This window comes from Mirounga angustirostris, unplaced genomic scaffold (genome assembly GCF_029215605.1).
Source record: "Mirounga angustirostris isolate CCGP_5_RB_7025 unplaced genomic scaffold, mMirAng1.0.hap1 SCAF_13, whole genome shotgun sequence".
Classification (NCBI taxonomy): Eukaryota; Metazoa; Chordata; class Mammalia; order Carnivora; family Phocidae; genus Mirounga; species Mirounga angustirostris.
In genome coordinates, this window is record NW_026991721.1 from 89222948 (window position 1) to 89236765 (window position 13818).

The 13818-nt window shown below is 48.4% G+C and overlaps 1 protein-coding gene across 2 annotated transcripts in view; it reads left to right on the forward strand.

Annotated features, from left to right (window-relative positions):
• The window catches only part of FEZ1 (fasciculation and elongation protein zeta 1), a 44274-nt gene that overhangs the window by 26692 nt on the left and 3764 nt on the right, over nt 1-13818 (forward strand). For both annotated transcript variants that reach the window (XM_045894757.3, XM_045894758.3), the window contains exons 4-8: nt 3193-3279; nt 5178-5346; nt 8210-8481; nt 9446-9526; nt 10637-10712. In XM_045894757.3, the coding sequence (XP_045750713.1) occupies nt 3193-3279; nt 5178-5346; nt 8210-8481; nt 9446-9526; nt 10637-10712 (685 nt within the window). The remainder of the gene's footprint in view (nt 1-3192; nt 3280-5177; nt 5347-8209; nt 8482-9445; nt 9527-10636; nt 10713-13818) is intronic.

Sequence of the window (13818 nt, forward strand, 5' to 3'; positions counted from 1 at the left end):
GGTGGGCTGACTGTAGGAGGGGATCGTGCAACCATTCCTCCCTCTTTCATTTGTTCATTAAGTCTTTCACGAAACGTCTGTTGTCTACATGCTGTTTGCTGTGCTCTGGTGCGTCTCCCTGTGGGGATTCAGAGGCGCTGACTTAACCCCACACAGATGTTTCCTGGTTGTTCACAAGCATGGAGGGATATTGTTGTTCTTTCCTCGGGCTGGGTGCATGTCGTGGATTTTTTTTTTTTTTAACTTGTTGACTGAAGGTGAAAATGGATCTTCGTTCTCTTAATTTTGGTCAGGAAGGCAACCACCTATGTGGAACAATTGTGATAAGGGGAGGGAAATACAATGGGGTAGAGACTCCCTTTCTCGTGAATAGAATCATCTGGATTGCTCTGACAAGAGATGCTGGTTAATAGTCACTTTCGAACACAAAGACTCAGTGTCATTTTAGTCCTCACTCAGACTGCAGTTCCGCAAGATTTAGCAGCATGGTAGGCCCCAGGGAAGGTTCCCTCACTTATTGCCAAACTTTAAGCGACCACATCACAGCCTTAAAGGCACACCCTTTAGGGAAAGCAGAAGGCAGAAACAGCTTGCCGAGGAGGATGGCCAGACCTGTTCTGGCTCTTGGTCTTCTTTCCTCCGTTCGGGAAAGAAGTCACTTGGAAGGATGAGTTTTCTTGGAAGAGTCATAGTTCACTTCTACGGTGTGGAACCAACTTGAGTTTCAGTTTACACAGAAATTCAGCCCCGAATGACCTGGCCTGAAGGTTGTTTGTGGCTCTAGCCTTCCCATTGTCACACGAGAGGCTAAAGAAACTCCCTATGGTGATTTCTAGGTCTCTGGCATATGTTAAGAATAGGAGGATCCATATACTTGTCCACCTGCATAAGTGTGTGTGTGTGTAAATCATATAATCCTATCCATATACACAACTGCCATCATTTTTCAAAATTCCTTCTTTTTTCCCCCTGTTAGTCCCCATCCAGCTTTACACTCTCTGCACTAGATATTGTCCTGGTAACGAAGGGCAGGTAGGGATTCTGTAAGTGGCATTTGTAAGGCAAGAGGGCTCATTGAGAAGTGACAGAAGCGGTTGGGGTGGAACAGAGTCTGCTAGGACCGGAGGAAATGTGGGAGGAGCACTAGAGGGGGTGCAGAAGGATGAGAGCCTCAGACCCAAGACCTGGAGACCAGAGACCGAAAGTTAGAGAGGGTGGAGAAAAGGTCAGGGACAGGGTGCGTGTGGTGAAGCAGGCTGGGAATAATCCACACGGGGAGAGGGAAGGAGCCGGGGCTTTCTTTAAGTACCTTGTGTTTGCTTCTCCTTTTATTTTAGTTTTTAGTGGCAGACTTCTGAGGTCTGAGAAAATGTGGGTAGGTGCAGCTCCCACCATCCTAGGAACTCAGGGCAACTTGTCAGTGATTATAGGTGATTCTCAGGTCTTTTTTCACCCAAGCCTGACAAATCAGACCTCTAGGCTTTGTGCCAGGGACAGGGAGAGGAGAGAAAGCTCTAAGAGACATCCACGCCACTGCTCAGGTTCGCTAACATTTAAACAACAAGAGGAGTCTATCCCTAGAAGCTCCCTCCCTGCCTTCCACCAGAAACTCAGAGGGAAGACCTCGTGAGGGGGGACGGTTTAGCTCAAAGATGCAGTATTAACAGTCAGTGAAAATTGGCCATATCTCAGAAGACATAAACCTTCCATCTTTAGAATACACTTACTGTCAAAAAAAAAAAAAATTCCGGTTATAGACTAACACTTGCTTATAAAAAAGAATCCAAACAGAAAGCAAGGAACTCTCACTTCCAGCACAGGCCTTTCTGGCCCTGAGGAAGTTTGCCCTAGGAGTGTAGTCATGAACAAACTGTGGATCCAGGAGCTTCGTTCTGCAGAGTTCTGGGAATGCGGAAGCCAGGCGGCTACCACAGGTGGTAGACTTGGCAGAGAGAGGAGCATATGGGCTCACCAGCAGAAATAGATGTCACCATCTGGCACACAAGCCCCTCAGCAGATCCCATTACCTCCCTGCCCTACCCCTATCCAGGTGGAGTGCAGATGGCATTTAAGATACATTTGATTAATTTTTTTAATGACAGAGTCCTGGTTTTATGCAAACGTAGATAGAAGGTGATGTGTTTTGTTAGGGGTGTCTGCCCAAGGTGGCACTCCAAGAAGAGGGGAGAAGTTTCTGAGGATAGCCCATCTCTGACATGATTGCTTGGGATGGAACTGGGTGTCTTCTCTTCTAACAGCAGAAGTGTAATCCCCGGGAAAGAGGCAGATCAGCATGCCAGCTATCGATGAGCAAGTCAAAATTGATTCCTGGATGGGAGGTGTCACTGCAGAGAGACTTCCTGGGGGCATTCCTCCCCAGCCCCTATATGACTTTCAAATTCGACTTCCGGACACAGACAGATTGTTGGGTGGTTTAGTGGTTTATTTTGTGCAGGATTTGAACATAAATGCCAGACTGTGGCCGTTTGGGATATGGTCAGGAAAGCCAGATGTGCTGTGGATATCTTGTTGGATTGCAACATCTAGAATCTCAATGGTTGTGGAACCTTCAGAATCTTACTTGGCACTATGGAATCTTGGAGGAATGGGGCACCTGTTTCAATGCTGTTGTTGTTGTTTTGTCTGTGCCTCAGTTTACGTGATCAGGTTGTTCCGTGGCACGTCTCGTGTAGATTCGCTACACCCTTCAGCGGCCGTGACACCATGCCTAGATTCCAGTCACAGGGTGGCCTTGCATCCAGTTCTAAAAGCTTGACTCTTTGGACTGGAACAACCCACCCCTTAAAATGCCTCATACAGTAAGCTCTGGAAACTAACCCCCAGATTGAAAGTCCTTGTCTAAATAAGAGAGCCTTCGCTGCTGGAATTGGTTGCGGTATCACCCACCTTGGGAAGGTTCCTTGTTCATGCAGGGATGACCTGTCTGTGGGCTGAAGAACAGTGCTCCTTCCTTCGAGTCAGACATCCCTTGCTGGACTCAGGGATGCATGCTGTGCAGAAGGGGTGTGTTTGGAATTGGACGAAACTCTGGGCATCTCTTCAGATTCCCTCCTTACACAGTGGATGGCCGGAGGGGCCTCTCAGTCCGTGTCTGTTCTAGAGACCAGACAGTAAAGAGAACCCTAGTTCTGCTGATGATCAATCAGAATTCCACCCCCCACCCCCCTTCAGATCCATGAGAAAGAAGAGGAAGAGTTCAATGAGAAGAGTGAACATGATTCTGGTATCAATGAGGAGCCTCTACTCACAGCAGATCAGGTATGAATATTTCTCTTGGTTCTTGGGACTTTTTGTTCTTTGGATCAAGAAAAAGTCTAAGTACATACTTGTCTGTCCGTTTAAAGCAGAAGACAAATATATGGTCTCATGGTTGCCTGGGTCGATGACTTGGAGTGTCTTTGATAAGGGATTTCATGTCTCTCTAGGCCTCAGTTTACCCGCCTGCAGTAAACTGGAACATAGTTCCTGACAATCGGGTTGGGCGGGGCTCATGTTTGATTATAGCCAGAGATAGGCCTGGTGTTGATGGGCTTCACTTCTTGCTAAGCTTCTGAGTGTAATCTCATTAAGAGTCAAGACACTGAAATGAGGGTCTCAAATACCTATTCTTGCAAAAATAGAAGTGACAGTTGAGGCTTTTGTATGGTGGGTATTTTCTCATATTTCATAGAACACCCAAAATGTTGAGCCTTCCAAAAGGAGTCTTAATGGACAGTTGTGTCTTTGTTAAAAAAAAAAAAAGTAGTGCTTGACATTTGATTGAATTAATTATATTTTGGCTTTAGTCATTTATTACTTAGCGGAGAATAATCTTGGGTCTCTGGATTCTTTTTTCAACTTTTCGGTCGACAAATATTTCTGGGCGACTTTTTGAGCAGGTACCATACAAGTTTTTCACAAAGTAGTTTCGAAAAAGCTCCACCAGGAGCCTGTGGGGCCAGAAAGTGCTTTTCGGCCAAAGGAACTCTTTCATGTCTGTGGCAAAAAGGTGGGATATTAAACAGGTAAGGATCAAGAGATTGAAGAGCACCAGATGAAAAGAGAAGAGGGGCTGACAGTTCTTCTTGTGAACTGTAAGGGATATACAATTCAGTGATCCAAGGTCAGCGATCAGTTCTCTGTGGGAGAAGGAGAAACTCAGCCATAAGATTCTGAAGGGGGTTTGTCATTTGCTTGTATTTTATAAACGGCTTTCAGGAAGCAAAGCCTAAGTATTCCCTAAATTTGCTGAATGGAGGTGAGAAGGTGTGGGGATAAAATAGAAATTATTCTTAAGGTGTGGGCCCCCTGAGTCCCCTTGTCCTTGGTCCAGCTAACGTGAAGAAGCCTGCCTCAGACAGAACACAGCCCAGGGGCCTGGAGACTGAATCCATCACAGAATTGAGGACAGACAAATGCAGAGTGCCCTGTCGTGACCAGACCCATCCATGGACGGCTTTCAGACTGTCTTTGCTTCTTCCATTTTCTTTACGTGTCAACAGTTAATGAACGTAGCAGCTCACCCGTCTTCCTCTGGCGATGCTCTGATTTAGCTCTCTCTTCTGGGGGCTGATCCCTAGTAAGAGTGGAGATTACAGCTGGGTTTCTTAGCTCTTCTCTGCTCTCCAGACCCTACCTATCCTTTTGTTATGTTAACCTCCTGTTTGGCAATTGTAGCTGCCCAGCTCAAGTTCCTATCCAGGTGAATTCTGGAGAAATTTCCTCTACGTAAAAAAACAAAAAAAGCCTCCCCATTTTGAGTTGTTCTAGAACAGCGGAAGCACTGTAACAATTAACAGACTGGGTTTTGTGTTAAAGTTGGGTGGCTAAAGTGTTTTCCCACTTAGAAATAAAGTGCTCAGCACATTGAGGTAAATGTTCCTTCCGGGCAGCTCTGCTTTGTTTCCCGAAAGAGGAGTTTATTTCCAATAAAGCACTCATCTAAATGGTGTTCTTGGAAGAGATTTCACATTCAAGAGTGCTTTACATTAACGAAAGAGTGTGTGTAAGCCTTTGGTCAGATCTATTTTTATTATTATTCAACATTTATTAAATAACAATATTGCTTTAAGAATTTTATAGGCAGCAAATTAGAGACATCCTTAGCTGATCAAAATCCGAGCCGGGATGTCCCTCCAGCAGAGAATAGTTAGCACTCTCTTGCGTACCTTCTTCAGGTGATTGAAGAGATTGAAGAAATGATGCAGAACTCCCCAGACCCTGAGGAAGAAGAGGAGGTCCTGGAAGAGGAGGATGAGGGAGAAACCTCCTCCCAGGCAGACTCCGTCCTCCTGCGGGAGATGCAGGCCTTGACCCAGACCTTCAACAACAACTGGTCCTACGAAGGTGAGGGGCCTGGTGGGTGGGCTTGCCGAGGATGAGCCCTCCTGCCTGTGGGCCAGGCCATGGGCACACGCTTCACATGTACCTAGTAGGACCTCCAATCCAGGGAGTTGGCAATCCCTTTCTTACTGGGCGTCAGGAGAGAACTTAGCAAATTTTGGGGGTGAGGGGGAAAGGCAATTAAGCAAAATCAAAATGGTAAAACTAACCAAAGAACAAGACTGGAGCAGAATAAGCAGAGGAAATCGGAATCCACTCTCCAAAATGATGCTACCATAAAATCAATAAAAAAGGTAATAATCATGATAGCTGATATTTTTGGAAAGCTCTCTATGTGCCAGACCCAGTTGTAAGAATTTCTGTGCATCATCTCATTTCATCCCCACCCCAACTCCATTAGGACTGGGGTAATTGAGGAGGCTGAGAGGCTAAGTGACTTGTTTGATGTCCCCACTGCTGGGGACATATGATTAAAAACAGAATCTCCTCCCCACCCAGAAAACCTCTCCACAGAAGGAGAAGAAAAAGCCAACAATTTTATTATTGGATAAGCGTGAAGCCAGAACAGAGTGCCCTTCACAGGCAACTCGCTGAAGGGATTGCAAAACCAGAAAGAAATCCTACTCTCATCTCTGGCGAAGTGGATACAACCCATTACATTAAATCAGTTTAACAGTCTGGAGAAGGGCGACTAGTTAGGGCCCTGTCATCTTCCTTGATGATGACTTTTCCAACCTGTGGCTCCCAGGTGGTTGAGGAAATATTGCTGAGTCCTGAGACTGACAAGGGGCTTATTTTGCTGTTCAAATGATTGGCATCCATCTGCAAAGGACAGAGGAAGGCATTCGCAGAGAACAGGCAGGGGAAGGAGAGAGAAAGTCTCTTTCCTTACTTTCAACAGGGAGAGCCAAGCTTCCTATTTTTCATGTGTATCTGCCCCAACACCACATCCAGGTGGTGAGGGGTGGGGCCCACGAGCAAAGCCAGACAGGTTAACGCCAGAATCCACACTCTTTTTTTTTTTTAAAGATTCTATTTATTTGTTTGTCAGAGAGAGAGAGAGAGAGCATAAGCAGGGGGAGTGGCAGGCAGAAGGAGAAGCAGGCTCCCTGCTGAGCAGGGAGTCTGATGCGGGACTCGATCCCAGGACCCTGGGATCATGACCTGAGCTGAAGGCAGACGCTTAGCAGACTGAGCCACCCAGGCATCCCCAGAATCCACACTCTTAATCTGTGTGTCGTGTTAGCTCTCTGACAGGTTCGTAGCAATTATGATCACGCAAAGAAAGGGGTGGATGAGGTGTAAAATGAAAGGATATGACGCAGCGAAGGCAGAACTGAGTATAAAAGCCATCCATCTGGAAGGGTAACGGGGCCCGTCCTGCAGGAGGGGCCGCGCTCCTTGGGCGGAGATGCACCTGTGGGCTGGCAGAGCCTTAGAAACACCGCAGAGGGAAGGCCGGCCGGGCAGGTGTCAAGGTCCAAACACGGGTGAAAATCGAGGCCTGCTCTGAGGAACCATGTCCTGAAAACGAAACTCGGTGGTTCTAAAGAGCAGAGGCTGGGCCAGCGCAAAAGCAGAAGGAATGTGCTCGCAACGATGGGGCAGATTTGGCTGCGGAGCTGCATTCAGGCTGGTCTCAGCCACACAAAGGCCCCAAACATAGCCGCGCTCAGCGGAAGACTCAGGAAAACAGCTGAAGTGCACAGTGAAATGGCAAACGCAGGAGGGGGACAGCTCTAAAAAGCAGAATAAAGGGGGAGGTCGAACCGAGTCAGCAAATCCACAGGCCACGGCAGAAACAGGGAAGTAAAGTGGATTCTGGGGCAGAAACAAAAGATGTTAGAAGGAGACAAATTTGAAAAGATGCTCCCCCCCCAATCTATTATTTTTATTATTTTAAGGAGGCTCCCTGCCCACCGTGGGGCTTGAACTCGTAACCTTGGGATCAAGAGTGGCATGCTGTACAGACTGAGCCCACCAGATGCACTTCCCCCCCAGTCTATTTTAAATGAAGAAATTGGAAGGGAAAAGAATTTAAGACAAAGTTTTCTGTACCCCATTATCTCAGCTTCCCTTTCGTTTTCTCTGACAGCAGGCTCGGTACCAGCCAGCCAGGGCGCACTTTTCAGTCTGCGGTCCCAGTCTGCCGCACGTTTCCCGTGTTTCGGAATATCTGCACTGTCGCGCAGGACCACGGGGTGAAGGGGGCTCAGATCGCTGTGCTTATTTTGCTGGCCGGCTAGATCTTGATCAGCTCTTGGGACAAACGCCACCTCTCTCCTGTCTGCAGCACCTATGCCCAAAACCTCCTCTTAATGTTTTCTCCCCCGATCCTTGACCCATTTCGCACCAGGAATATCAGAGACACAGAGGAAAAATAGGAAGAGGAAAAAGGGATCAAAAAGTCACATGTTTGTCTATGCACATTTTTTTTTTTAAAGATTTTATTTATTTATTTGTTAGAGAACACAAGCAGGGGGAGTGGCAGGCAGAGCTGGCAGAGGGAGAAGCAGGCTCCCTGCGGAGCAAGGAGCCCGAGCGGGACTCGATCCCAGGACCCTGAGTTCATGACCTGAAGCCGAACGCAGACGCTTAACTGACTGAGCCACCCAGGCGTCCCCGTCCGTGCACATTTTTGTGAACGGAGCCCACGGGCTTCTGTGGGGGCGCTTTCTTCTTCCTCTTTTGTTGTCCTGAGAGTGGCGTGCACTTTGGCTGTCGTACATGGGTCCCTTCCTTCCTGGCGTGCCCCTGAACTGCCAGTCCTGTAAGGAGGCGGGAGGGGTCCCCTCGGGGGCAGCGGCCCGGTGGGCTCTGGCTGGGCTGCAGGGATGGTCACCTGCGGGACGGTCTCCCCCTGCAGGCCTGAGGCACATGTCTGGGTCGGAGCTGACCGAGCTGCTGGACCAGGTGGAGGGCGCCATCCGGGACTTCTCGGAGGAGCTGGTGCAACAGCTGGCCCACCGGGACGAGCTGGAGTTCGAGAAGGAAGTGAAGAACTCCTTCATCACGGTGCTTATCGAGGTTCAGAACAAGCAGAAGGAGCAGCGAGAACTGATGAAGAAGAGGCGGAAAGAGAAAGGTCTGAGCCTGCAGAGCAGCCGGATAGAGAAGGGAACCCAGATGCCGCTCAAGGTAGGTGAACCGCCCGTGGGAAGACGAGGTGCATCCAGCCTCGAAGCCTGGCCGTGTGGGGCCCCGGTACCAAGCCTGCGCAAGCCCCAGGAGCAGAGCGGGATTGAGCAGTGACTGCGAGCAGGACCCTTGGCAGACAGTAGGGCTGTAAAGAGAGAGAAGGCACCCCTTTCTCCTTGCCTCCCCTTGAGGACCTCGGTCTAGCTGGGGGACACCAGACGTGGACATGGGAAAATACTTGCATGTGGTCTGTGTTCCCTGAGGCAAGACCTCAGAAAGAGGGGTGAAGGTGGCTAAGACTGAGGGGCGCTGTGCCCTGGGACTCAGGGTCAGCATCCCTGCTGCTTGTCCTGACTGCTCTCTTTCGGATGGCGGGGGCGGGGGAGGGGGCTCGCGGTTGTTTCAGGATTGAAAATTCTGACGCCTTGCTGTAGACTAACAGGATTCTTCAAACCAGTGGTTCTTGATCAGGGAAGCTCAGGAGAATCCTCCAAGGAGATTGTTCAAAATACCTTGGCCGAGGCTCTGTCCCAGACCTCCCGAATTGGGCGTCGGCTTGTGCATTTTGGAAAAGCCTTCCCAGATGAGGACAGCAGCTTTACATCTGCCCTCCCCAGTGGCCGGACGTTTTGTTTTCCTCTGTGAGATGCTTGCATCATCACCTGCCCCAGGCGTAGGGTCCTGCTTTATTCTTTCTGTCCACACGGAGGCTGAAATGAGGAAACCAGGGGGGTGCAGGGCGACCCGTTGCCCCGAGGGACCTACTAAGAGTCTTTGAGACTCTACTTTTGGTTCTTGCAAAACTCAGGCTTAAATTTTGGCCTATTTTTTAGCCCAGGTTTTATCTGGGGCAGGGTGGTGGCCGGTGGGTCTGGGTAGCTTAGGGAGGACACCCAAGTCCCGGGGGAGTGATGACTATGAAGCAGGAAGCATGGAAGGCATCTCCTTCCCCCTCTCTCCCCAGCGCTTCAGCATGGAAGGCATCTCCAACATTCTGCAGAGCGGCATCCGCCAGACCTTTGGCTCCTCAGGGACGGACAAACAGGTACAAGCAGTTCCCCGGCTCCCAGCTTTCCTCCTGGACTCTTGCAGCCCGGCCTCCCCTGCAGACCGGGGCGTGGTGACTCACTAGGGTTATCCCAGCCCTCGGGCAGAGGGAGGTCTTAACATCTTCTTCCACTCATAAGAAGGGACAGGCAGGTCTTTTACAAGGTGAACTGGGTTTTGTTTTGTTTTGTTTTGTTTTGTTTTGTTTTGTTTGAGCTGTTGCTGGGCCCTCAGGTGCAAAGATGGGTCAGTCCTGGTCTCTGCTCTCACGAAGTGCATAATCTGATAGAAAGGGCATGTGCATAAACGGACAAGTTTGGAGTAAGTGCACGTAATTGTGTACGAATGTCAGACATCTTTGTAGCTGAATCCTAAGGGTGAGAATTCTGGCACTGCAGCATGCGAAGGGATTTGGGGAACATCTAATCCAGTCCCCTCATTTTGCAGCGGTGAGAACTAAGATCTGGAGAGATTAGGTCTTCTCTCAAGACCACACCGCTAGGGGCAGAACCAAGACCAAAATATAAGTCTTTTGGCATTTGGGCTGGAGCTCAGTCCCCCAGGCTCCCCGCCAACCTTCAGGATCTCTCTGGCACCCTGTTCTCGGGCCCCACCAGGCCAAGATGATCTTGTTGTAGAAGCACCTCATATCCAGCAGAGGGAGCAAACCCAACGTCCGAGACCAAGGGCGGGGTTGAGGTTCTCTCCCCTGTCATTTTTGACAAAAGAGAGACCGTTTGATTTCATATTGCACAGCAAAGCATGCAAAAGTATAATCTCCCTTGAAAATGTTCTCCTGAAGGAGAAAAGGCTCACCAGGATTCCTAAATATCCAAAAGCTTGTAGTGTCAGAAGAATGTATTCGATGGTATGGAGGGCTGATATGGGAAAGACTTATAAAATGAGACTTTCGCCAGAGATGGGGAGAGGGTCCCGAGGCAGTGGTGGGCAGAGTGTCATGGGGGTTGCTGAGAGTGTCAGTTTCGATGGAGCATGTTGGGGAGAGACGATCACAGTCCCCATGCAAGTTGTCAACGCGTCTCACCTGTGGAGGGACCAGACTTGTGTCTCCAGCCCTGCCTGGCATGTTTGTATGTTTATCTCGTAGTATCTGAACACGGTCATCCCTTATGAGAAGAAAGCCTTGCCCCCATCAGTGGAGGATCTCCAGATGCTGACAAACAGTGAGTTCCTCTCATCCCCAGAGAGATGGGCCGCTCGCTCCGTGCCTCCCTCCCCGTGAGGGGCAGCATTAGATGGGTCAGAATGTGCTCCATGTCCCTGCGTCACTCCCCCCCTCCCTTGTCTGTTCTCTTGGCAGCAACTTGCGGTTGCTTTGTCCCACCTATGGCCCCGCGGCAGGGGGCTTGGTCCATGGGGCTGGCTGCGTTTTTAAGGAGAAGCAAGGTTTCTTGGGTGGCAGGGGTGGGTGACCGGAAAGGGTGGTTTTCCTTCCAGGAAATGACTGCCCCCTCTCCTCTGCTTTGGCTCTATTGTCAAATATTAATAAACATCCTGAGTGATGGGAGAAACCAGTGTGTGATAAAGAGCCCTTTGTAGGCAAAATCTTTTTACGTACATCAAGCACAACAACCCCCAAAGGGCTGGGGGCGCATAGTATTAGCCATCAGTGTTAGCCTGATTCTTTTAGGAAGGGAAAAATGTGAGGCCAAGATGGGGTGGCAGGCTCAGTGAATCACAAGAATGTCCATCTCCCTGGCAACCGTGCCCTGTGCCGAGTGACATAGTCACCGGGCCCGTCCAGCCCATCGGCGCCCCGCCTCTACCTCGGAGGGAATGGCTTGAGCAGCGGGCTGGGCTAGCGCAGGGCCATTTGCTACCCCAGGGGAGGGCAAGAGGAGCTTCTTCTGTTCAGCTGAGGAAGACAGACACCTGGTGCCCCCTTCTCCCCCCGACCCTGGTGCTATAAAGGTGACCAAACATTTTCACTGTTATCAATCTGGGGAACCAAAGCAGAAGGTTCTGGTAAACAGAAACCCTTCCTACATCCATGGATACCGCGTCCTTGAGAATCTCTCCTCTTCACTCCTTTTAAACTCCTTTATTTGCATACATAGGCACGAAGATTTTTTTTCAAGGGAGCAGACAGCAACGAACTGACATTTATAGGTGTTTGTGTTTTCACAAGTAGTAAGCATTTGGAAAATAATTTGGACAGATTACGAGGGTTGATATATGTAAAGTACTCGATCAATTTTTTTTTAAAGGAAGAGCTATAAATTTATTACAGACACCCATTCAGGAATTCAGTGCGAAATCCTTTCATTTTAATTAAGAAACAGTGGATTTATTTACATGTTTCAAGTTCGTTTAAAACATTTTAATTGGAGTGTATCCATCATTTAGAATAGTTTGGAAATACAGAACAGTGAACAAAAAAAATAAATAATTCATTGTCCCCTCCACTGCGGTTACTATTTTGGTGTTTTCAGCCATAATGTTTTATGTCTTCTCCACATACTTGGGATTATACTGGCTATAAAATTTTGTATCGTGATTTTAGTCATATCAGTTAACATTTGGTTAACATTCTTTTTATGGCTCTCTCTTCTATCATGTGGGTACACCACATTCCAATATTTTATTCTTTTTAAAAGAAAAAACTGCCATCTTCCCTGAATGTGAATTCTGCTGCAGGTTATAAAAGCTTTCTTTTTTTTTTTGGCCAGTCCTCATATGGATCTGTGAATGTCTCCTCTTTACTCCTGAACCAAGGATGTCCTGGACCAGCTCTTGGGACCGGACAACTCCTATACATTTTGGATTTTGACAGTGAACTTAGACACATATTGGCTGAATGCAAGGATTACATTTTTACAGCTGTCTTCTTCTTCTTTTTTTTTAGATTTTATTTATTTATTTGAGAGAGAGAGAGCACAAGCAGGGGGAAGGGCAGAAACAGATTCCCCACTGAGCGAGGAGCCGGAGGTGAGGCTCGATCCCTGGACGCTGGGATCAAGACCTGAGCCGAAGGCAGACACTTAACCCACTGAGCCACCCGGGCGCTGCCCACAGCTGTCTTCTTCGTGCAGCATTTTGTGTGCCCATATTCAGTTGTAAAGTACTTCCAGCCTGTTAGGTTGACAGGAATACACATCCAAAACTACAGAAGAAATAAAAGAAACCAACACCTGGAGGGCCCCAGTTTCAGGCTCTTTCTTTCCTCCGGACCTGGCCACTGACTCATGCCACCACCGGGTCCATCACCCACTCCCAATTTTTGGAGTCAAGTTTCGTGATCCTGACCTGAAGCAAGGCAGGGTCAACAATGGAGAGCAAGGCCATGGAAATGGATGGAGATCCATCCCCATATTGTCGAGGCTGCCTCCTCCTGGTGACCGGTGTCGGCTGAACTTTATTGCTTTCCCTGCTCGCAGAAAAGCAAAACGTACTCATTGAAGAAGGCCAGACCCAGGGCGCCTCGGTTGCTCAGTCGTTAAGCCGCTGCCTTCGCGGCCCAGGTCATGATCCCGGGGTCCTGGGATCGAATCCCGCATCGGGCTCCCTGCTCGGCGGAAAGCCTGCTTCTCCCTCTCCCACTCTCCCTGCTTGTGTTCCCTCTCTCGCTGTTTACAATATCATAAATATCTCTCTGTCAATACAATATCACATATATCTCTGTCAAATAAATAAATAAAATATTAAAAGAAAAAAAAGAAGGCCAGACCCTGCAGAAATAGGATGTAGAAAGGAATATCCCCTGTGATTTTGCACCCAGAGATAACCAGTCTTAACACTTTCATGCACATTCTTCCAGATTTTTTTCTATGAATATTAGCATTTATTAATTTAGAAGTTAATCCATAATGTTCTGCAGCTTTCTTGCTTCACCGATAAATATGTCTTGTACCCATGGATCTGTTTCTCGTGTTTCATAGAGCTCTATAAGACTACATGGGATAGGGGTGCCTGGGTGGCTAAGTCGGTTAAGCGGCTGCCTTCGGCTCAGGTCATGATCCCAGGGTCCTGGGATCGAGTCCCGCATCGGGCTCCCTGCTGCACGGGAAGCCTGCTTCTCCCTCTCCCTCTTCCTGCCTCTCTGCCTACTTGTACTCTCTATGTCAAATAAATAAATAAAATCTTAAAAAAAAAAGACTACATGGAATAGATACACCATGGTTTATTTAAGGGATCTGTGATGAAGAATACTATCGGTGCATTCTCTCCTCCCCTCATTTTATGATATTGTAAACAAAGTCCAACAACATTCTTAAAAGATTTTCTACAAAGCTGACTTCCACAATATGAATTATGAATATGAGAAAGCGC